The sequence below is a fragment of the Haliotis rubra genome, unplaced genomic scaffold (assembly GCF_003918875.1).
Source record: "Haliotis rubra isolate DU_JTF1 unplaced genomic scaffold, ASM391887v1 Scf399, whole genome shotgun sequence".
NCBI classification, from domain to species: Eukaryota; Metazoa; Mollusca; class Gastropoda; order Lepetellida; family Haliotidae; genus Haliotis; species Haliotis rubra.
Genome location: NW_025767078.1, coordinates 97,058 through 118,694, shown reverse-complemented (window position 1 = coordinate 118,694; position 21,637 = coordinate 97,058). Strand labels below are relative to the sequence as shown.

Below are 21,637 nucleotides of genomic sequence, written 5' to 3'. Positions count from 1 at the left end.
GACTTTTAGGACGGTGGGATAGCCTAGTGGGTAAAGTGTTTGCTCATCATGTTGAAGACCCGGGTTCGGTTCCCCACGTGGGTACAATGTGTGAAGCCCATTTATGATGTTCCCTGCTGGAATATTGCTAGAAGTGGCGTAAAACTAAACTCACTCACTCTTCTGACTCTTTTCCTCTGCCCTCATCTATTTACTCTCATCCCCATTTTCCCTTCTTCTGACTCTTTCTCCTCTGCCCTCACCTTCTTACTCTCATCCCCCTTTCCCTTCCATTCCCTGCATTCTTTTTCTCCAACTACCCCCTCCCCTCCTCTCATCTGCTGATACCCATTCCCCCTTCCCCTCCTTTCCCTTCCTTTTTCATAAATCCACTACAGTGGTTTCTCCCCATTTAAACAGGCCCTATTGTAAAGTGAAAACATATATGTAAATATTACAAATAGTACCAGACATTACCGACTTGCACTTGTCTGGATATGTGGCACGTAGAAGTCTATCTTCTTGTGAGGTTGAAAATGTGAAACAAGACAGTATTCTCCCCTGCCTTATGGAGACTAGTTGAGCAGATAGGGCTGCATTCTTGACCAGTGTATCGCAAAGTAGTCTATTTAGGCAGGAGTGTGCCAGGTAGATGGGCTTCCCCTGCACTATAAGCTCTTACCTGCCTAAATGGCAGACTGGTGTAACAGTGGCAAGTCTATTGAAAGCAGCGTCAGCTTTCAGGGGAGATTAATGGCTAGGTGGCTGTGTGTTCTTGTTCACTAAGAACTTCATCAGGATCTTCTTGGTAATTACATGAGAAAAAATTTGGCAAAGTTGAATCAAACGTGAATTTGTGTCTCATCTATATTCTTTAGTTTTAGTTTAGGTTAGTTTTACGCCGCACTCAGCAGTTTTCCAGCTATTTGAGGCTGCTATATTTTGGAGGGACAATGGGGTAGCCAAATGGTTAAAGCATTGGTTTGTCATGCCGAGGCCTGGGTTTGATTCGCCACACGTGGTGGTCCGATTAATTGAAATAATCGAAGATTGGTTGCAGTGACTAAACGACCAAGCAGTCGAACATGTTTCTCATAATTGAACACGACCAATCTTGGAACACTTGTTTGCATTAACAATATTTTTCACAAGGCTGGTTTTGTCTGTGTCATTAAATTTACATTTCATAAGCACTACATGTACAAGCTCGTTCCAAGTCATGATTGAATTTATCTTAAAGAATCCGGGAAATATGTGTTCCTAACATACTAATCATATAAATATGCAAAATTTGCAAAAAACCCAAATTACTACATGTTTTTTCTTTATTTTTGTGTGCATTAACAAAAATAACAGGAACATTTGATAAATGACGCTAACCAATTATTTTCGATGATTGATCTGTTGTAATGGACCAATCATCAATTATTAGATTTTAACCAATTCCCAACACTATTCCCCACATGGGTACTATTTGTGAAGTCCATTTCTGGTCTCCTGGCGTGGGAGTGGGAATAGTGCTAAAAGTGGTATAAAACCATACTCACTCAATAATTTAAAAAAAAATATTAATGTTCTTAAACCTATGTTTGTAAGCTGGTGGTGAGCAGAGAGTGGATGAATGCCCCACGGCAAATGAAAACAAATCCATTTCAGTCCATGCCATGACTTCATGGACGCTCTGGTCATCATTTGATTAATAAAAGTCTGTTGTAATAAATAGGGCTTATAAGCCAGGTATGTCTGTGTGTAAATGTAATATATTAAGAATAAAAATTGTGTCATGAGTGCCACTCGCATAATGAATATTTTCTGTTCCTAATGTTTGGTATTTGCGATATGGGAACTGTCAATGAAGGTTTAAGACGTAATTTCACTCACTAAAGCTGCTGGGGAAACTCTGCATAAATGCAGTTTTTCCGTCAATCGCCTGATTTATCATATAGTCTGACATGAATTGCAGCTGTGCTTAGTGCCATGCTTCACTGACTCGTTGGGAACCCCTGTCTGAGGATATTGGAACCATTACTCATGAATTCATTGAGAAAATGGCATATCACCATGAAATATCACTGACAAAACAGCTCTTTTGCATATCGTAATATGATACCAAAGGTAAAGGATCGGTTTATTGTATCGAAATTTCAAGCCTTTATATGATAAAAGAGTTTTATTGAATATTCTTACAAAATCGTCCTTCACTTAATATTGATTTCTTTTTTTCAGTAAATTCCAACTCCAGCGTGGGCAGTACAAAGTATGACCCTGACCTCCTCAAGTCTGACATATGCCTGGCACGGAAAAGTGTCGCTCGACTCAAAAATGAACTTGAACAGATTCGGGCTGAAATGCAGTACAAGGAGAGAGGAGTGGAGACACTAACAAGGTGAGATAACTCTTGATGTTTATGTTACCTAAGTTACCACTCAGGGCCCCGTTTCTCAAAGCTATCGTAGCGCTACGACTGTCGTAAGTCTATATTACAGTATAGGAGTTACGATAGTCTGAACACTTCGACCGCCATATAGCTGGAATATTGCTGAGTGCGGCGTCAAACTAAACTCACTCACTCACGGAATACTACGATGACTTTGTGAAACAGGGCCCGGGCTTGTTCTTATCTTATGTCAGTCAATGATTTATTGTCAATTTCATCTATAGGCTGAAAACTGAAAAATGTTGCATTCTTTTATGAGAAAAGACAATAACGTAATTTGCCCAAACTGTAAACGTTCATGTGTTCGACATTGGAAACGAGAACTTTAAGGATCATGATGGGCTTCCTGCCACATCTTTTAGCTGCAATATGTCTGAAATTCTGTTTGCAACTCACTCAAACGAAGGGCTTAATTCCTTTTTTTGTTTCTCTGGTGTTTTATATCACTTAATAATAGTTTTACTGATCCAGAGTTGATTATATATGTCCCCTGTGGTTGATAGGGCCTAATTACTGTCTGTTAAATCCTAGTCTGTTTTTCAAGTCATGTTGAAGGCCAAGGTCAGTGTCAGAAAGGGAGATAACTGACTTTAGTGATAGTAACTTGCCACTGTATAACTCATCTTGGGTATGAGTCAGCCAGCCTTGAGATCCCACTTGCTAAAGAGGCAGTTATTAAATTGCAAAAATAGATATATTGATTAAGGTCTATGTTTCCAATCAGAACAAATATCTACAGATATCCTTTATTTCTGAATGAAAAGTTGCGTCATACATAATACACTGGACTATCAGTATTCCAGCTCAGCAAATGTGGCTTGCGAATAGTTGAGTCTGGACCATTTACGTCAATGGGTGACATTTTGCATTATATCCCATACTGTTTGGTTTGATGTTAAACCATGAACCCTGTCACCCAGCTGCACAGTCAAGGGCTGTTTGTGACTAGCTGAGACGGAGCTATGGTTCACTGTTGAGTAAATGGAGGCACCAACACAGTATCAGGTTTAACAGCAGATCTTAATGGGCAAACAAGTATGGTAGAAGGAGCAGGCAAACTCACAAAATGGCTGATTGATACCTCTTCAGTTTGCAACATTGCCATTCCAACATTTATTTGTAAGGTGATATGGTATGTGGAAAGCATCACTAAATATTCACAATCTAACACAAAATCCTAAGTGGCTCCTGTTAAATTTGAGTGAAAAGCATCACCAAATATCTTCTTAATTTAACTTAAAACCTAAGTGGCTCCAGGTTAATTTTACAAACAGTTTACTGAAAATATATGTTGATTGAACTTTCTGAGGTTAAGATCCTGCAAGGAAATAGCAGTGAACTTGGACTGTTCATCCTGCAACTTCTGGTGTGTAGACACTTGAAATATAGGGCATTACGGATGCCATGCACTGGCTAACCATGGTGAAATTCTTGTAATGACTGAACACATGACTCATCATGTATGTCCTAACAGGGGTCATTAGGCTGTATACTGGGTTCACTCAACAATGTAAGACTCACGTAATTCCTTCCGAGTTGAACATGCCTTCATAAATTAACATTATATACAAGGAGCCTGTACAAGCTAAAGATTAAGCTTTAATTACCCACAGTTCATCTGTGAGAGGAGATGGCTTCGGGCGCTCTCTATCATTGCGTCTTGTTGCTAATTGTTCTGGTGGGAACATCACGATTTGGCACAAACTCAGACATTGCATTGTGGGTGATCTTGGCTTGTGTTGAGAACAGGCTCCAAATATCAGTCTGGATGAACTGGATAAGCTTTGTCTATGTAGACTTGTGAAGTGCACACAGTTACGAGACAGGTATCTGGCTATTGTGATAAAACTTAAGTGAAAATAAAACAATACGAAGATAAGCCCAAAATAGGAGGAATATCAATTAATCTAAAGCACCTTTTGCCATTCAGCTGTTTGGCGTCAGTGCTGTGGCTCTTACTGAAGTTGAGTAGTTTGTCCATACTGTTATTCTGACATTGGTTATGTTGAAATTTTGAAATTAATGAATTGTTTAAATTAGGTGAAAATAAATTTGCTCTGTATTTCAAAAGTCAATGCATAAGCCTGGGTTACCCAGGTGTCTAGGCACAATATGCTGTGCAGAGTTGCTTCCCCTTGGTGTTTCAGGAACCTAAACTCTTGATTATGATTCTTGGTTTGTCAGCTCCATATCAGTACATTCAGGGTTGTTACCAAAGTTGTTAGTGTCTAAGGCCTCAGGTGGTGGCGTGTAGGTTAGTTTTTATAGCATTCACTTGTCATGCAGAAGGTTTTTGCGTAATTTTCCACTTTGGGTACATTATGTGAAGTCCTTTTTGATGTCCCTCCTGGTTATATTGTTGGATTATTTTTGAAAGAATTGAAAGTATGCTCAGTAGAGACCTGCATCACTTCGGGATGTTCTGTCACATGATGACTACATTTTGTAGGTGAGGTGAGGTGAAATTGGGTTTAACGTCGTGCTTGATAATATTTCGCTCATATGACGACGTGCATGCCTGTGTATGTGTGTATGTGTGGCTGCTTGTACTAGCCCAGACTGAAACTGGTTTTATAGTGCTAGCCCACTGAGATGCCATGCCGCAGTGAAGCATGAATACCCCACTCAGACACATTATACTGACTCCGGGTAAGTCCTTGTTGTAGCCTTTAATGCCGAGCGCCAGGCAGAGACCAACAAGTACCATATTATAACGTCTTTTTGTATGACGCGGTCGGGGATCAAACCCGCAACCTTCCGTTCTCCTGGCGGATGCTCTAACCACTACACCACGGAGGCGGTCCTACATTTTGTAACCTAACATGGTGCTGGAGTATGGTGTTAACTTCACCTTGTTGTCATCTGTTGGTCAGGTTTATCTTGTGTCTTTGTCTTTCGTATCTGAAAAAAAAATATGAACACTTATTGTTGATTGTTGAAATTGAAAAGTAACGTTTTTTAGTGCTGCGTCGAGTGAAATGGAAATATTTTACCTCTCAATTGTTATTTACATATCTGAAGAGAAATATCTGAGCCAAACGTCTCCCACTTGATGGACGTGTTATTTTATCCTGACATTTTGTTTTGTGTCTTCCCTCTTAGCAGAGATGGCAGAATGGCTCTATTGTTATCCGGGAGGCTAAATTCCTCGTGTTACCTGTCCTGTTACTTGCCTCGTCGCAGGGGGACTGACCTCGTTATTTTAGGGACACAGGTATTCTGTCCCTGCACAAAACAATGTATTGTTGATTGCATACAGGTATTGACAACATTCAGCTTTAAGTTACGAAATCACAGCCTGCAGTTGCTTTCAAGTGAGCATTATATTTGCTTTAAAATGCTGAGTGCAATCACTTTTAAAGGGGCACAATGCAGTTATAAGACACTGCAAATGTGTTTGAAGGCACATAATGCTGACATTAAATACTGAATGCTGTCATTTTTAAAGGCAAAATGCTGTTATGAAACAGTGCAGTCATCTTTAAAGGGGTACTATGCTTCATGATATAACACTGGGTACAGTCACCTTTAAGGGACAACCCGTGAAGCTCCAGGTTAGAATGTGCCTTCAGTAACGCAAACGAACCAAGTACTCCAGTGGGAGACACTTGTGAAGATCCAGGCTAGGACTGATCTTCAGCAACCAATGCTTGTCGTAAGAGGCGACTAAGGGGATCTGGTGGTCAGGCTCGCTGACTTGGTTGTCATATGTCATCAGTTCCCAATTTCGCAGATCGATGCTCATGCTGTTGATCACTGGATTTTCTGGTCCAGACTCGATTATTCACAGACCGCCGCCATATAGCTGGAATATTGCTGAGTACAGCGTAAAACTAAACTCACTCACACATTTAAAGGGGCATCATACACTGACCCAGATAATGTCTAAGGCCAGTGAGTGTTACGGGAAGCATTACACACAAGTGTAAATGTTGAGGCTATTTAAGGGGATATTTTGCTCAGTCTGGTGTCTGTTTCCTAGTCTTGATGTTGTAAGTGTTACTGTAATAAAATATTGTCTCAGTTTAATTGAGGTTAATTGATAAACATTCAAAAATTGAGTTGGCAGAATGAGAAGCATTCTTTGGACTTGAATAAGATTTTATCAGGCTGCTTGTGAGTCTTTACAATATTGCTGAACAGTAAGTTCCCAGTGTTTGGCAAAGGTGTCAACCTACAACATAGTGGAATGTTGTTGAGCTATCACTCACTGCTTTGTTCTGCCTCAAATCCTCAGTAAACTGCCTCCGTGGTGTAGTGGTTAGAGCGTCCGCCCAGAGAGCGGAAGGTCGCGGGTTCGATCCCCGACCGCGTCATACAAAAAGACGCTATAATATGGTACTTGTTGGTCTCTGCCTGGCGCTCGGCATTAAAGGCTACAACAAGGACTTGCTCGGAGTCAGTATAATGTGTCTGAGTGGGGTATTCATGCTTCACTGCAGCATGGTATCTCAGTGGGCTAGCACTATAAAACCAGTTTCAGTCTGGACTAGTACAAGCAGCCGCACATACACACATACACATGCATGCACGTCGTCATATGAGCGAAATATTATCAAGCACGACGTTAAACCCAATTTCACCTCACCTCACCTCACCTACAAAATGTAGTCATCATGTGACAGAACATCCCGAAGTGATGCAGGTCTCTACTGAGCATACTTTCAATACTTTCAAAAATAATCCAACAATATAACCAGGAGGGACATCAAGTAAACCGCCTCCGTGGTGTAGTGGTTAGAGCGTCCGCCCAGAGAGCGGAAGGTCGCGGGTTCGATCCCCGACCGCGTCATACCAAAAGACGTTTAAATATGGTACTTGTTGCCCCTGCCTGGCGCTCGGCATTAATGGGTACAACAAGGACTGGTCGGCTCGGAGTCAGTATAATGTGCCTGAGGGGTATTCATGCTTCACTGCGGCATGGTATCTCACAGTGAGCTAGCACTATAAAACCAGCTTAAGTCTGGGCTAGTACAAGCAGCCACACATACACACGCATGCACGTCGTCATATGAGCGAAATATTCTCAAGCACCACGATAAACCCAAATTCACCTCACCTCACCTCAACTCCTCAGTAGGGTAGCCTAATAGTTAAAGCATCCACTTGTCGCGCTAAAGATCCAGGTTTAATTTTCCACATGGGTACAATGTTTGAAGCCATATCTGTGTTCCACACCGTGATATTGTTGGAATATTGCTAAAGGCGGCATAAAACCATATTCACTCCCTCACTCATGGACAGGATGGAATATGAGGTACTGGTGACCCTGTCACCCACTTATTCTCTGTGCTTAAACAGAAGCTGTTTTTCACCATGACCCACACTGTCCAGTCCTATTCAACACCTAGTTTATGGAAGATACTTTTGCTGTGGGGAGGTAGATGTGTGGTTATCACATACAGTTAGACATTTAAATAGAAAGTTATATGTATGCCAGGATTCCAAATGTACATTTTGAGCCAAAGAGACAGGAGGTATTTGGCCACAGGAAGCTGCTCCCATTAAGGAGAAGAAAGGGGAAACATTAGGCCGATATAAGCATTGCCTGTATTTCTTACATCATACTATCTGTCATAATAAACCATGGCCGTAACAGGCGGAGTGTGGAGGGCTTACTCAGGGAGGTAGAAGGAATGTCAAGTGAGGGTCCAAAAGGGAGGATAGACCTGCGGCAGGAATATTTTACTGTCCTTGGAAATATGTTTTTGTGTTTGACTTACTGACATGAAACCTGTCAGTATACATATGCAGAGGTTGATACACATGCCCAAATCTCGAACAAATTTTAAGTTAAATATTCCATTTTTCAGTATATGGGTGGCTTGTATTTCACTGTTAGCCAGACCAAGAAAGTGGAACGGGTTTAATGCATCGTTTTTGTGTTTGCACAAATACTTTTGAAAATAACAGCTTTTGACAATACCTGTTTTGAATGAACTGGCATCTTTTTCCCAATTTACTTGCCAAGGGCAGTTATTTCTAAATCAAAGAAACCCGTGAAGATCCGGGGTAGAATAGGTCTTCAGCAACCCATGCTTGCCACAAAAGGCGACTATGCTTGTCGTAAGAGGCGACTTAGGGCTCGGGTGGTCAGGCTTGCTGACTTTGTTGACACATGTCATCGGTTCCCAATTGCGCAGATCGATGCTGATGCTGTTGATCACTGGATTGTCTGGTACAGACTCGATTATTTACAGACCGCTGACATATAGCTGGAATATTGCTGAGTGCGGCGTAAAACTAAACTCACTCACCCACTCTAACTCCAAGATAACCCTGTTATGTGTTGTTTTAAGATGGTTGTGATGAATGTTTGTATTGGCGGTTGTTGTGGTGCTTGTATTGGCTCTTGTATTACCTGTTGAAATGTAGGCATTGAGTTGGAAGACATGACATTATGGCATACTGTGCAGGTAAATGCTGATATATTGCATCAGCATTGACATGAAGATTCACTTCCTGTGTGTCATAGCTGTCCTTGATTCTTAAGAAGGAAATTAGGTAACAACAATTTGTAGAAGAGAAATGCCACTGGCATTAGTAATATTTCAGAGGTTCTCATTTTTCACGTGTTGACTGAAATTCCAGAAATGTGTTACAAGGTGTAGATACATGTTTGCAATCTAAAGAAAGGTATCCACGTCACTCAAAAACTCCACAACTGGAAGACTTAAGTGATGTATTAACTGTACACCTAGGGAAATATCAGATGTTCAGTAACCTCTCATTAGGAGTGTAGGCCAAGTGGTTATAGCATTCCATCGTCACACCGAAGGTCCAGGTTCGATTCCCCACATGGGTACAATGTATGAAGCCCATTCCTAGTGTCCTCCGCCGTAATATTGCTGAAAGCTGAGTAAAACCCAAGTAAATCGATCTTTTTTGTAGTGGAAAAGACTTGGTGTGACTCAGTCATTGTGAGTGAACATGGTTGAAAGGGTGTTTTTATAAGTCTGATTTTCTTAATGGGGTGTTATCCTGGTCTTGTATGTCTATGATGTGTAATATGTTCTGTGTCAAAGGATAAATCGTCACTTTGCAGTTTGATGAGAAACTTCTATGATTATTTACATCTTGACAGTTGGGGTTAGTAGATGAAGCTCACAGTTTCAATCACTGGATTGTCTGCCCCAGACATGATTGTAAAGCTGGAATATCGTTTAGTGTGGTGTTCAGCAACGAACTGTGATACAGATGACTGGTATGAACATACTTATGATAGACTTGTGACAATCCTAGAGTAATGTAATGTGTTTATGTGCAGGGTGGACCAAAAGTTGGCGGGACTGGGTGGAGGTTACAATGTGACGCAAGCCCAAGCCATCATCGCCGAGATCCGACAGTTGCAGCAACATGTCAACACAGGGGAAAAGGAGAAAATGGACCTGATGCAGGTAACAAACAGTTCAATCAAAATTGTGAGAATGTGTGTTAAAGTTTGTCTTAAATCTTAAATGCATATTATTATTGTGGTTGGATGTCACAAGGTTAACAGTCATATGACCATCTTATCCCACCGGGTACCCATACACTGCTAGGTTAACAGAAGGAATGTTGAACAAACTGATTTGCCAAAGGTGGAACCCCTTGTGTCACATGTTCTTTGTGGGGCAGGACTGAAGTCCTAGAAACAGGAATCAAGCTGCCAAACACGGTCACCAATCCAGGGACTCTCTCTGACCAACTGATCTGTGACCTGGGCTTGATGCACAAGATCACACACTACCATATTTGCATTGTTGTTAATGTACACGTGAAATTCGTTTCAAAGTAGCATTAAACACAACTCACTCACTCACTTAAGTATCCAGTGTCTTTTGAGGATTTGGATTGTGACATACAAGATCATATTTATTCATTATTTAGTAGGTCAGGTTGGGCTAACTAGTTGTAAAGGGTTGGCTCAGCATCATAATGGACCAGGTTCAGTTCCCAACATCTTGGTGTTCTCCAGCACCAGCGGCACGAATGTATCCATTCATATTTGTGTCTCATTAAAATGGTAAACAACTTAAACCTTGGGCCTTTCTCCCTGTATAATCTGACAGGCATAAGTGACACTCTGTGTCAACCAAAGAAGACCTTTTGAATAGATGAAAATCTTTTCATTTTTGAGGATCTTTTATATCTTGATGCTCTGTACTACAACTGTGATGTCAATAGCATCATCACCAAATCTGCAAGCAACTGTAAGGAAACATTACATGAGACCAGATAGAAAGAACTCTGTTTATGTAAGGATACGGAATAGCTTGTCACTGAAGGTTACACGTCTTCTTCACCTAAATCGGAGGTAATTTGTGGCTTTGTGCGACACTGACCACCTCTACATAGCTCACTTGTTATCATATTCCCTCCAAACACTTCTGACGAGGAAAACAGAACTCATCAGCTTGCTGACGGCCATGTTTTTGCACATCCTACAATCCTTCCGAGATCTTTTCAAAATCTTCTTGCTTGTGTACAGAGCATATGATGGCATGCTTGGAATTTTCAGCCAATTGGTAAAAAGGAAAGGGGAGAAATTAGAAGCTAGAGGCGATTAGTTGAAACATATTGTGTTACCGAGGGATGGTGGGAGTTTGCCTAACACGAAGTAATGCAAAACACGTACCTTGGTGGAGAGTATCGCGTATCACCGTCTTATCATCTCATCTCATGCTGGAGTATGAAGCATGATGTGTCTGCTCATCCCTGAGGTGCATGTTAGGCAAGATTTGATATTAAAAGTTTGGATATGTATCAGTATTTTTATATATGTGACAAAGTTTTACCTATTCAACAAAGATTTGCAGTGATTCAGTAGCTTTGATTATCTATACATGTCAGTGAATTCAAGAAAAACTTATTACTCATATTAAAGATATTATGCTTCTATGCTCATGAAGATCAATCTGTCCAGAAGGGTACGTTTTGTTTTGGTGTTTGCTGTATGTGATTGACATGTAATTAAAAAGTATCTATGTGCCTCATGTTATTGTAGATTTACATGAGCAAACAGAGGTTTGTTTGTAAGGGACTAGTGCTTAGTCTCGGAATATATATGATTTTGATTGTAACAAATAAACCCATTTAAATTGAAAAGGAGACCCAGGGAGACCAGAGATTCAGAACCTGAGGAAATCTAGACTTGTTTCATTTAGGGATTTAGCCTTACAGGGAGGGCTGTAGGGAAAAAAATATGGTTCAGGGACTGTGAGACATACTAGGGACAGACCTCTGTGTGTCCCTGTCATCAGTAGAGAGTGAAGGACTGGGTCAGGGGGATCTGGGTCATGCTGGAATGTGAATGGGACTCTTATGTGTGATTAATCTGCAGGTGCTTGTACCACATGTATGACTCTTACATTGCTACAGTAGAGTAGGGTGTTGAGGAGGTGGAACGGGGAGGGGTGTAGAGGGGTTTGTTGTCTGGGGGACATGTAATGGTTAGGTGTGGGAAGGTGGGGTTTGGAAGTGTAGGATAAGAGACGACTCCGAGGTTTTGGTTGAGAATGTAAAACCTCAGGGGATTTCCTGACACTGAAGTTTTACATTCTGAACCAAAACCGAGGAGGAGTCTTTTATCAAACTTATAAACCGTCTAAGACAACAAAAATTACATATGTATTATTTTCAATTTGTGCATGTACTGAGTAGAACAACATTGATGGAACAGCTCGCAAATGATGGAACAGCCGGTGTCAACTGGGATGCGCCTGGCAGCCAACACCTTGCCCATCAGATGCGAATGCTCGCGTGCTCTGCACGCCACCCGTGTCCTACACGCAAGGCCGCCCGCAGTACCTTGTCTTGTGAGAAACATATGGTTCATACTGACAAACTATCTCATTCCTCACAGCGATCCTTCGTAGCGTAGTGGATAAAACCGCCAAGCTAGAGAGCAATGGGTTGCGGGTTCGAAACCAGTTATCGCCACTAAATATTGGAAGTTTTCAATAATGAGACATTTTACGATCAGCCATAGCAAGACAAATCAGGGTATGAGGTTTTACAACGACCATTGTAAAACTTCGTACCTCGTATGAAGTTCTCCAATGGTCATTGTAAAACCTCTACGGAGGTTATTCCATAATGCGAAGCAACTGCAAGAACAATAGGCAACATTGGCCATAGGTTTATAAGTGGGCTTCAAAATTGCTGAAAGTGGTGTGATGGTTCAGTTGGAAGGGAGGGTGCAGGGTGCTGGAAAAGGTGTGATGGTTAGGGTTCCTTAAGTGGTGTGATGGTTTGGGTGCTTGAAGATGTGATGGTTGAGTTGGTGGGGAGGGTGTAGGGTGCTGGGAAGGGTGTGATGGTTGAGTGGATGCTAAAAGGGGTGTCATGGTTGAGTTGGTGATCAGGGTGCTGGGTGCTGGAAAAGGTGTGGTAGTTAGGGTGCTGAGGTGCCATGGTTTAGTTGGCAGGGAGGGTGTAGGGCGCTGGACAATGTTATCACAATGCAGGTGTTACGGTGCTGAGGTGTAATGGTTTAGTTGGCAAGGAGGGTGTAGGGCGCTGGACAATGTTATCACCATGCAGGTGTTAGGGTGCTGAGGTGTGATGGTTTAGTTGGCAGGGAGGGTGTAGGGCGCTGGACAATGTTATCACCATGCAGGTGTTTGGGTGCTGAGGTGTGATGGTTTAGTTGGCAGGGAGGGTGTAGGGCGCTGGACAATGTTATCACCATGCAGGTGTTAGGGTGCTGAGGTGTGATGGTTTAGTTGGCAAGGAGGGTGTAGGGCGCTGGACAATGTTATCACCATGCAGGTGTTAGGGTGCTGAGGTGTGATGGTTTACTTGGCAGGGAGTGTGTAGGGCGCTGGACAATGTTATCACCATGCAGGTGTTAGGGTGCTGAGGTGCCATGGTTTAGTTGGCAGGGAGGGTGTAGGGCGCTGGACAATGTTATCACCATGCAGGTGTTAGGGTGCTGAGGTGTGATGGTTTACTTGGCAAGGAAGGTGTAGGGCGCTGGACAATGTTATCACCATGCAGGTGTTAGGGGTGCTGAGGTCAGTGTGATGGTTTACTTGGCAAGGAGGAGGAGGTGTGTAGAGGCTGGACAATGTTATCACCATGCAGGTGTTAAGGTGCTGAGGTGTGATGGTTTGTTTGGCAAGGAGGGTGTAGGGCTGGACAATGTTATCACCATGCAGGTGTTTGGGTGCTGAGTGTGATGGTTTACTTGGCAGGGAATTATTGTAGAGGCTGGACAATGTTATCACCATGCAGGTGTTAGGGTGCTGAGGTGCCATGGTTTAGTTGGCAGGGAGGGTGTAGGGCGCTGGACAATGTTATCACCATGCAGGTGTTAGGGTGCTGAGGTGTGATGGTTTACTTGGCAAGGAAGGTGTAGGGCGCTGGACAATGTTATCACCATGCAGGTGTTAGGGTGCTGAGGTGTGATGGTTTACTTGGCAAGGAGTGTGTAGGGCGCTGGACAATGTTATCACCATGCAGGTGTTAGGGTGCTGAGGTGTGATGGTTTGCTTGGCAAGGAGGGTGTAGGGCGCTGGACAATGTTATCACCATGCAGGTGTTTGGGTGCTGAGGTGTGATGGTTTACTTGGCAAGGAGTGTGTAGGGCGCTGGACAATGTTATCACCATGCAGGTGTTAGGGTGCTGGGGAACAGGTAGGGTCCAAGAGGATGTTCAGGTGTAGGGCAGGGGTTTGAAGGAGGGGTTGTAGGGTGCTGGTGAAGCTGTGATGGAGTTGTAGGTAGTTGCAGGAGAGGCTGTGATAGGTCGCAATGCATGAAGGGACAGGATGCTGGCGGTGTACGCTCTACAAGATGGGTTAGGATGCTAGAAGAGGGGCTATTAGCAGTCAAGAGTATTGAGCAAACATCACTCAGGCTTGTTAACCGAGAGATAATTAATTGTGTTTTGAATGGAATTCAGTTGAACACACATGCTGTGACTCATCGATGGCGTAACTGCCTTACATGATGCAATGTTGTGTAGCCATATAGCGGACAGCTCCCTTCGCTAGTGCCGGGCAACTCGGCGCCCTGTGTGCACTGCATGCATGCACATTTACCTGTCAATATTTATTTACATTGACGGAATAACTTCCAAGTTTTCTTGTCACTCCCTAGCTATGCTGGCCATTTTAACACAAGGTGTCAGACTGGCTGTAATTCGTCAGCTCCATTTCCTTTGCAACAGGCTTATGGTTGTCGCTTTGTGGCTGCCATGAAAGGGGAGATCTCACTGGCTATCTGGATGATAGGGAAGATTTCACTGGCTCTCTGGAATAGACAGATTGAGAACTTGAAAACATACATTCAATGTTTCGGAATCATTTGTATAATTCTATTGTTTTAGAATTTGAGTGATTACGTTTTCAACTTTACCTAGGTATTTGAAAGACAGCCTTAAAACGTATACATATTGGATGTGTATATTTGGACTTGGGAACGGCTCATAATTTATGTGTGTGTGTGTGTGTGTGTGTGTGTGTGTGTGTGTGTGTGTGTGTGTGTCTGTGTGTGAGTGAGTGAGAGAGAGAGAGATGATATATATGGAGAAGCATGTACAATGTGACTGAGAGGAGAGATGGCTGCATTGTTTCATGCACAAAGACAGAATGGACGCTGAGAAAATATATATTGCATTCTTAAAGATGCACAATAAAATTCATTGTTTCAATTTTGTTACAAATATGAAGTTTGTGTAATCAAAGAAATTATTTAATGATTTAATAATTTCAGTTCACTACACCATTTCATGACTCTACAGGACCTTCATTTTTCCTGTAAGGACCCTTGAAAATGAAGGGGATAAGAGGTGGTTGTACTGAGGGGGGGGAAAATGTGATGAGGGGGGAGATGTAATGAGGGGGGAAGGGATGTAATGAAGGGATGTAATAGGGTGAGGGGGAGATGTAATGAAGGGAAGGGGAGATGTAATGAGGGGGAAGGGATGTATTGAGGGGGAGGGGCAGATGTAATGGGTTAGAGGAATTAGAAGTGGATGGCACCAGGAATTATAAAAGGAGTAAAAGTGAAACTCACTCACTCTATCAGGATAATTGCGGACTTGCCTAAACCCTGAAGCATTAACTGAGAAATATAAAATGTGTTTGTGTATGAAGGTTGAAGATGATGGTACGGATGAGATAAAATGAATGACAACTGTAACCGTGAGAGATTTCTGTACTTGTCAGGCACAGTAAATTATGTGTTTTGTGAACACATATTCATTGTGCGTTTTTCAGTGAATGATTTGCACGATGTCCTTTGAGATGAAGAGATGCTTTCATACCAGCACACAAGTGTCACACTCCATTGGTACAACACATACAGATTTCCATAAATATCATTTAAGAAATCTTAACATGTCATGACTTGCATATGTAATGATTGTTTTATGAATTAATTTTATAAATATGACATATTCCATATTTTGACTGTCCTCTGAATTAAGAATATGTGATTATAAATAGCACAAGCTTGTTTTGTGGTCTAGATTTACAACAGTGATTTTTCTGATGCTGAACTCAGCTATATTCTTGCCATGTGACAGCAGTCTATAAATAATTTAGTGTGGAACAGACAATCCAATGATTGACTTTTTGGACAGAGAAAAAAGACACACTGAAAAAAGCATCCAGGGTTTTTCCTTAAGTATGCACAATAATATTCTTTGTACCAAATTTGTGTCAAGAAATTAATTAAAACAATTAAGAAATCTTACATTTCAGTACACTTCACCATTTCATTACTTTACAAGGCTTTCATATACCCTGTACAGATCCATGACATGAGCAGTTGGGGGTCTTCTTGTCATGGTAGAACATTGGGGTAATCAACCCAGTCAGTGGGTCTGACCTCCAGTTGCCTCCCTTAGTCATGCTAGAATCCTATGATTTTATAATCTGTGCCTGAGTGTTTCAACAAAGTGGTCAACATCCATCACTTAATGACTACAGGGTTTCCCAGAATAACCTGGTATGCCACTATAGAACTGAAATGATGCTCAAAGCAGTTTTAAACTCACCCACTCACTCACTCACTCACTAACTCTTTATAAGCAATGTTCATGATGAAAAATGCAGATGCTCAGATAAGCTGCGTATCTGCGTAAATTATGCAAATATTTATGTGAAAACTCAATTTCTATTCAGTCTGTTGCGTACAAGTACGCTTGAATTTTTGTAAATACTCAATAAATGTGATCTTACATGCGTACACACAAAAATGTCAAATCTTAGCTTGCATACCGGTGGATAGATAAAATAACTGACGTATACTGAGAGGTTCTATTTCACGACATGAACTTAACAACTTGCAGTCTTTCTTATCGTTTCTCGTTTTACAGATCAAATATAAATAACAAACATTAACATTTAAACTTTACTATATTTTCAAATTTAATGGAAAATGGCAAAATACCCAATTAAGTTTGAGTGAGGTGAGTACAATTTATTTGGTTACTCAAAGGAAAATTAGGAAACCCAATTGAGATGAACACAAGTGAGTATGTAACTCAATATCCCAAAAAGTTACCTGTAGCTCTGAAAATAAGAAAATTTAATTCAAGAGAAGCAAAATATGGACTTAAATGGTTACACATATTAAAAATCAACAATTATAATGAGTAGAATGCATCACCTTGTTATCATTTAGAATGGTAACTTAATATACTACTCAACTTTTAACAGGGATAATCAGATACCATTCTGCTAACATATGCACTTGACACTTAAGATAAAAATATCACTGTCAAAAGTGGAGCAATATGAATGAAAGGGTTTAATGTAAAAAAAGGTTGAGCATTTATTGGAGACGTTGTGGTAATGTTACGTTCATACAGTGCTTTGATATGTGCTGTGTCGGCAGAATGGTGAATGCTAGTTTTTATGAATGACTGTGGATCCTGGGAGGAACACTTGTAGATCTGTATTACTTATCTCCTTCAACAGTGCGTAGGTGGAAGTCGTGCGGCACCCCGACACTCGCAGATAAACCATAAACTCTCCACTCTTCCACGTCACATAAACACGGTCTCTCTTCAACAGTTTTTAAAAGTTTTTAGTTTGATGTTTAGGGAGCTGTAGTGATGGTACTAGATTTCTGAAAGAATATGGAACCTGCAACATTATAAAACTTGTAATCTGGAAGAATGAAGATCTCAATGTGAAATCTTTTGACTTGATGAAGTTGTGAATACGTTTTAGGTTAATTCAGTTTGCAGGGTGTTATTGTAATATTAAACTATGCAGCCATTTAAGACTTAGTATTTTGTTTTATCATATATCTGTCAATTGTAGGCCAAAATGTTTCATTTGTTAAATATTAGCGAGTGAGAGAAGGGGAATGTGCTTGTGGGGGTGTGATTCGGATGGCTGGGTTTCAGTCTGTGAGCGTGTACCATTTATATCAAGACACAAATAACATACTTGTAACAACTATGTATCTTTGGATAGGAGTTTTGGTGGGTGACTTTGAGTGAGTGAGTGAGTGTAGTTTTACTTCCAAGACTATTGACACAAGCCTTTGTGATAACTATTGAACTTGACAGGGAAGCCTTTGGGTGGGTTTGAGTGAGCTATATTTCTAGTCATTTCTTTTCAACACCAGTGTTAATAACAACTTTGGTCCAATTCTGTGCTTTGGGTTGAAAACTCTCCATCTCGTCAGCAAATCCAGCATTGGGTCTGTCTGGAAGTATCTTGTAGTCTGATAAGCTAATGTGGCTAACGATTTAATTTTGCAGTAGTCTCAAAGAGGTTTGCGTCTGTTTGTTCATTGTGGTTTGTCAGAAACTAGACTTCTTCAGTGTTGTAGATCCAATTAGGGACATTCTAATTGAATTTATCGACCAGCTGAAGATTGCAGTGGGAGGAGAGGGGTGTAGGAGGCACCGTGTAGATAACATACAAAATAACATGAATGGAGAAATCTCTGTTTTAGACATTAGACTGAGCATAGGAGCCGAAAATAAATGCTATTTTTGATGTTTTGAACTTTGATAAAAGCTTTGAAATTGTTTTATGTGTTCTTATGTAAGTAATGTGAGACGTTTCTGTTGATAAATGAATTTCATTATGTTATTTGACACCATCAACTTATCCTTATGGGTGGCTTGTCTCATGCCAAGGTTGTCCAAGGTCAATTTAAACCATGGGCACCGATGGCCCAGTCTTCTATGGTGCTATTATTTGCTGTGCAGAGTTGTATCCCTTAGAAAGGTTAGAAACGCGATTGTTGGTTTGAATCTTGGTGTAACATGATTGTGTAACGTGGTTGTCAGCGTCTAACCCGTGCTCATGGTTTCATCAACTGGTAAATGTCTGACCTGTGAAGGTCTGGGTTAGAATGAGCCTTCAGTAACCCATGCTTGTCGTAAGAGGCGACTAACGGGATCGGGTGGTCAGACTCGCTGGCTTGGTTGACGCATGTTATTGGTTCCCAATTGTGCAAATCGGTGCTCATGCTGTTGATCACTGGATTGTCTGGTCAAGACACGATTATTTACAGACCGCCGCCATATAGGTGGAATATTGCTGAGTGCGGCGTAAAACTAAACTCACTCACTCATTGGTAAATGTCTGAAATCCGTATCACTTCAGGATTTTCTCCAACTTTAACCAGACACTGAAATACTGATCAAAGCTATCCCATTCACTCACATCGCCAGCAAACATCTCCATACCTTTGTTTCAGAAAGTGATATCTATATGACATGGCTCAATGGATAGCCGATAGGGTAAAGCATTTGCTTGTCATGCCAAAGACTTGAGTTCGGTTCCCCACCATCCAGTTTTGGGAATTCAAGCAAAGCTATTTCTTTGTTGCCCACAGTTGTATTAAGCCTCACTCAGTCACAAATGACTAGGACTGATATATTATTGGAATGCTTATGGGTTTAGTTTGAAACTCGTCAAATGTAACATGGTGGTGCAGTTTGTCCTTCTTGTTGCAGTCCTTGGCCAGACTGAAGGAGGAGTTCATGCTTGGGAAGAATGGCGGCTCCTCACCAGATGTGTCGACACTTTCGTTGGCGCTGGCTGAGCGGTCCAGTACGGCGTCGCAAACGGATCTGAGAGGAGAGGTGAGTCAGGGTGTGTTACCAGGGGGTGTCTTCAGAGTAGGTGTTTGTTGATGTATCTAAGGAACTTCAAAATGCAGTGAATTAAGGGAAGCACTACAAATTATGAATACTGTGTCAATAATTAAATATTTTGCCATTGAACAATGGCATTTAGAATGAGCTCAAAGACTCCTGTATAACCCATCTGTAAGCCAAGTCAGATGACGTTGTGGCATTTCTCACAAATCATGCAATTTCAGTTTGGTTTGAAGCAGAATCGAATCTTTGCGGAGAAGACACGACTCCCGTCTCCAGTACGATGAAGCACGGCGGAAACTCAGTCAACTGAAGGTTCAGCTGGCCAAGGTGGAAGATCAGATGATCCCTGGGCAGACAGAGTGTGACAAAGACAGGTACAGTGTTTGTGAACACCCAAGGGGCTGCTGGGATAGGTGTGCGAGTTGCACGTGTGACATTGAACTTTTACTGTACAAGCTTGTTGATTACCTGTCTGTATCTACCAGCAAGGGGGTCCTCCCTCGTAAAAAATATAGCAAAAAAGTGACAACAAAATAATAATCGTTTGTTAAACAACTTTTGGACTTGGGTGTCCAAAATTATGAGACAAATCATCAGAGTTGGTCTCTGTCGATTTTATGTGACTGTGCAAGACTTGGTTTTGTTGCATTTATTAGATTTTGTGTTAGTGAGCAATTCATCGGTCTCAAATGAAATCAAATGGACTGTAGTCCCGAGCTGTCTGTGCTGCTTTAAAATGAGAAATGTATGGGGAGCCATTGCACCCTGGTGACGTGGTTCGCTGCTCAGAATATTGATCACTGTATTGTCTGGTTCAACCGTAGTTATTTACAGATTGCTGCGATATTGCTGGAATATGTGCACAGACAATCAGCAATTAATGTATTAATTCAAGGTTCAAGGTTATGTAATTGCTGACCAGATATACTTTTCTCTTTTCTAGTGTAATAGTCTGTAATAGTGTTGATATACAGAATCATAATAATAGAATCACTCCTTTTTGATGCATTTGTAAATTGATTATTTTTTCTCCAGATTGTTGTTGCTGCAAGAAAAGGAACAGTTGCTACGTGAATTAAGAAGTATTGACCCTAAAGGTCGCAGTGAGAGTGAGCTGGCTAAGATACAACAGCGAATCGCACAGTTGAAATATGACATCAACCATGCTTTGGAGATCTCCAATAAGCAGATAGCAGAGAGGTAGGAAACGAATCAGTTACAGACAGATTCTTGGACACAATAGGTGCTTGTACTTCATGTCTGCCCGAAGACATGCTTGGCCATGTCGTACCTAAAGACATTAAAGATGGCACTTGTTGTTTCCCTGCCTGGTGAACAGTGTTTTGGGAAGAAACAAGCTGAGTGGGGTATCCTTGTTAAGCTATACCATGGTATCTCAGTTGACAAGAGCTAATCAACTGGCATTGCTCCAGCCTAATATGAGGATAGATACACACACAGACACATAGACACAGATGCATGCGCACAACCCAGACACACACTGCAGGTAAATACTTATCAGTCACTAGTTTGCTTGTTTCATGTGCAATAGCGCACAAAGGATATGTGCTATTTTGCTGACAGCCTTCTGACTGTCACTGTTATGTTTTAACAAGATGGATCTAAACGTGTGTGAATATTTCAAAATGTCTACTTTTCTGAACATTTCAGATTAAAACTAAACAATGAGAAGGTTACTGTGATGCATCAACTTTCGGAGACCACCAAGTTAACGTCGTACCTTGAGACGCAGCTGAAGAGGTGAGTGTTGTTACTGCCGATGCCCATCAGAACTCATGGTTCGGAGGGCGTTCATAAACAATACATGTCATACAAGTAGGGCTGCGCAATATAACTGGTTTAGGCATGAGAACGATACGTATTACGATACGCTGATCGAAAACCGGTATTTTGACATACATTCGGAAAACTTCATAACACTCAGAAATTTTTCGGATATTTCTGTTTTTTTAATTTGTTCCTTTCCTTGTTTCATTTGTTCCAAACATTATTTGCATTTTTATTTTGTCATGATTTAAAGTTTTTATTAAAGCCTTATCAAGCATAGCGATTTTGTTGTGTATTTGCTTTGTAAATCAAGCATTAACTCGATTATAAGTAGTTTTTAAAAAAAATAATTCTTGCAATATATTTCAATA

At 41.2% G+C, this 21,637-nt stretch overlaps 1 protein-coding gene across 1 annotated transcript in view; it reads left to right on the top strand.

The window, feature by feature from the left end:
• LOC124287015 (protein WWC2-like) overlaps window positions 1-21,637 on the top strand; it is a 94,643-nt gene that overhangs the window by 36,795 nt on the left and 36,211 nt on the right. Inside the window, 6 exon segments of the mRNA XM_046723471.1 lie at window positions 2,206-2,365; window positions 9,684-9,813; window positions 19,332-19,474; window positions 19,715-19,852; window positions 20,514-20,678; window positions 21,150-21,239. Coding sequence (XP_046579427.1) covers window positions 2,206-2,365; window positions 9,684-9,813; window positions 19,332-19,474; window positions 19,715-19,852; window positions 20,514-20,678; window positions 21,150-21,239 — 826 coding nt within the window.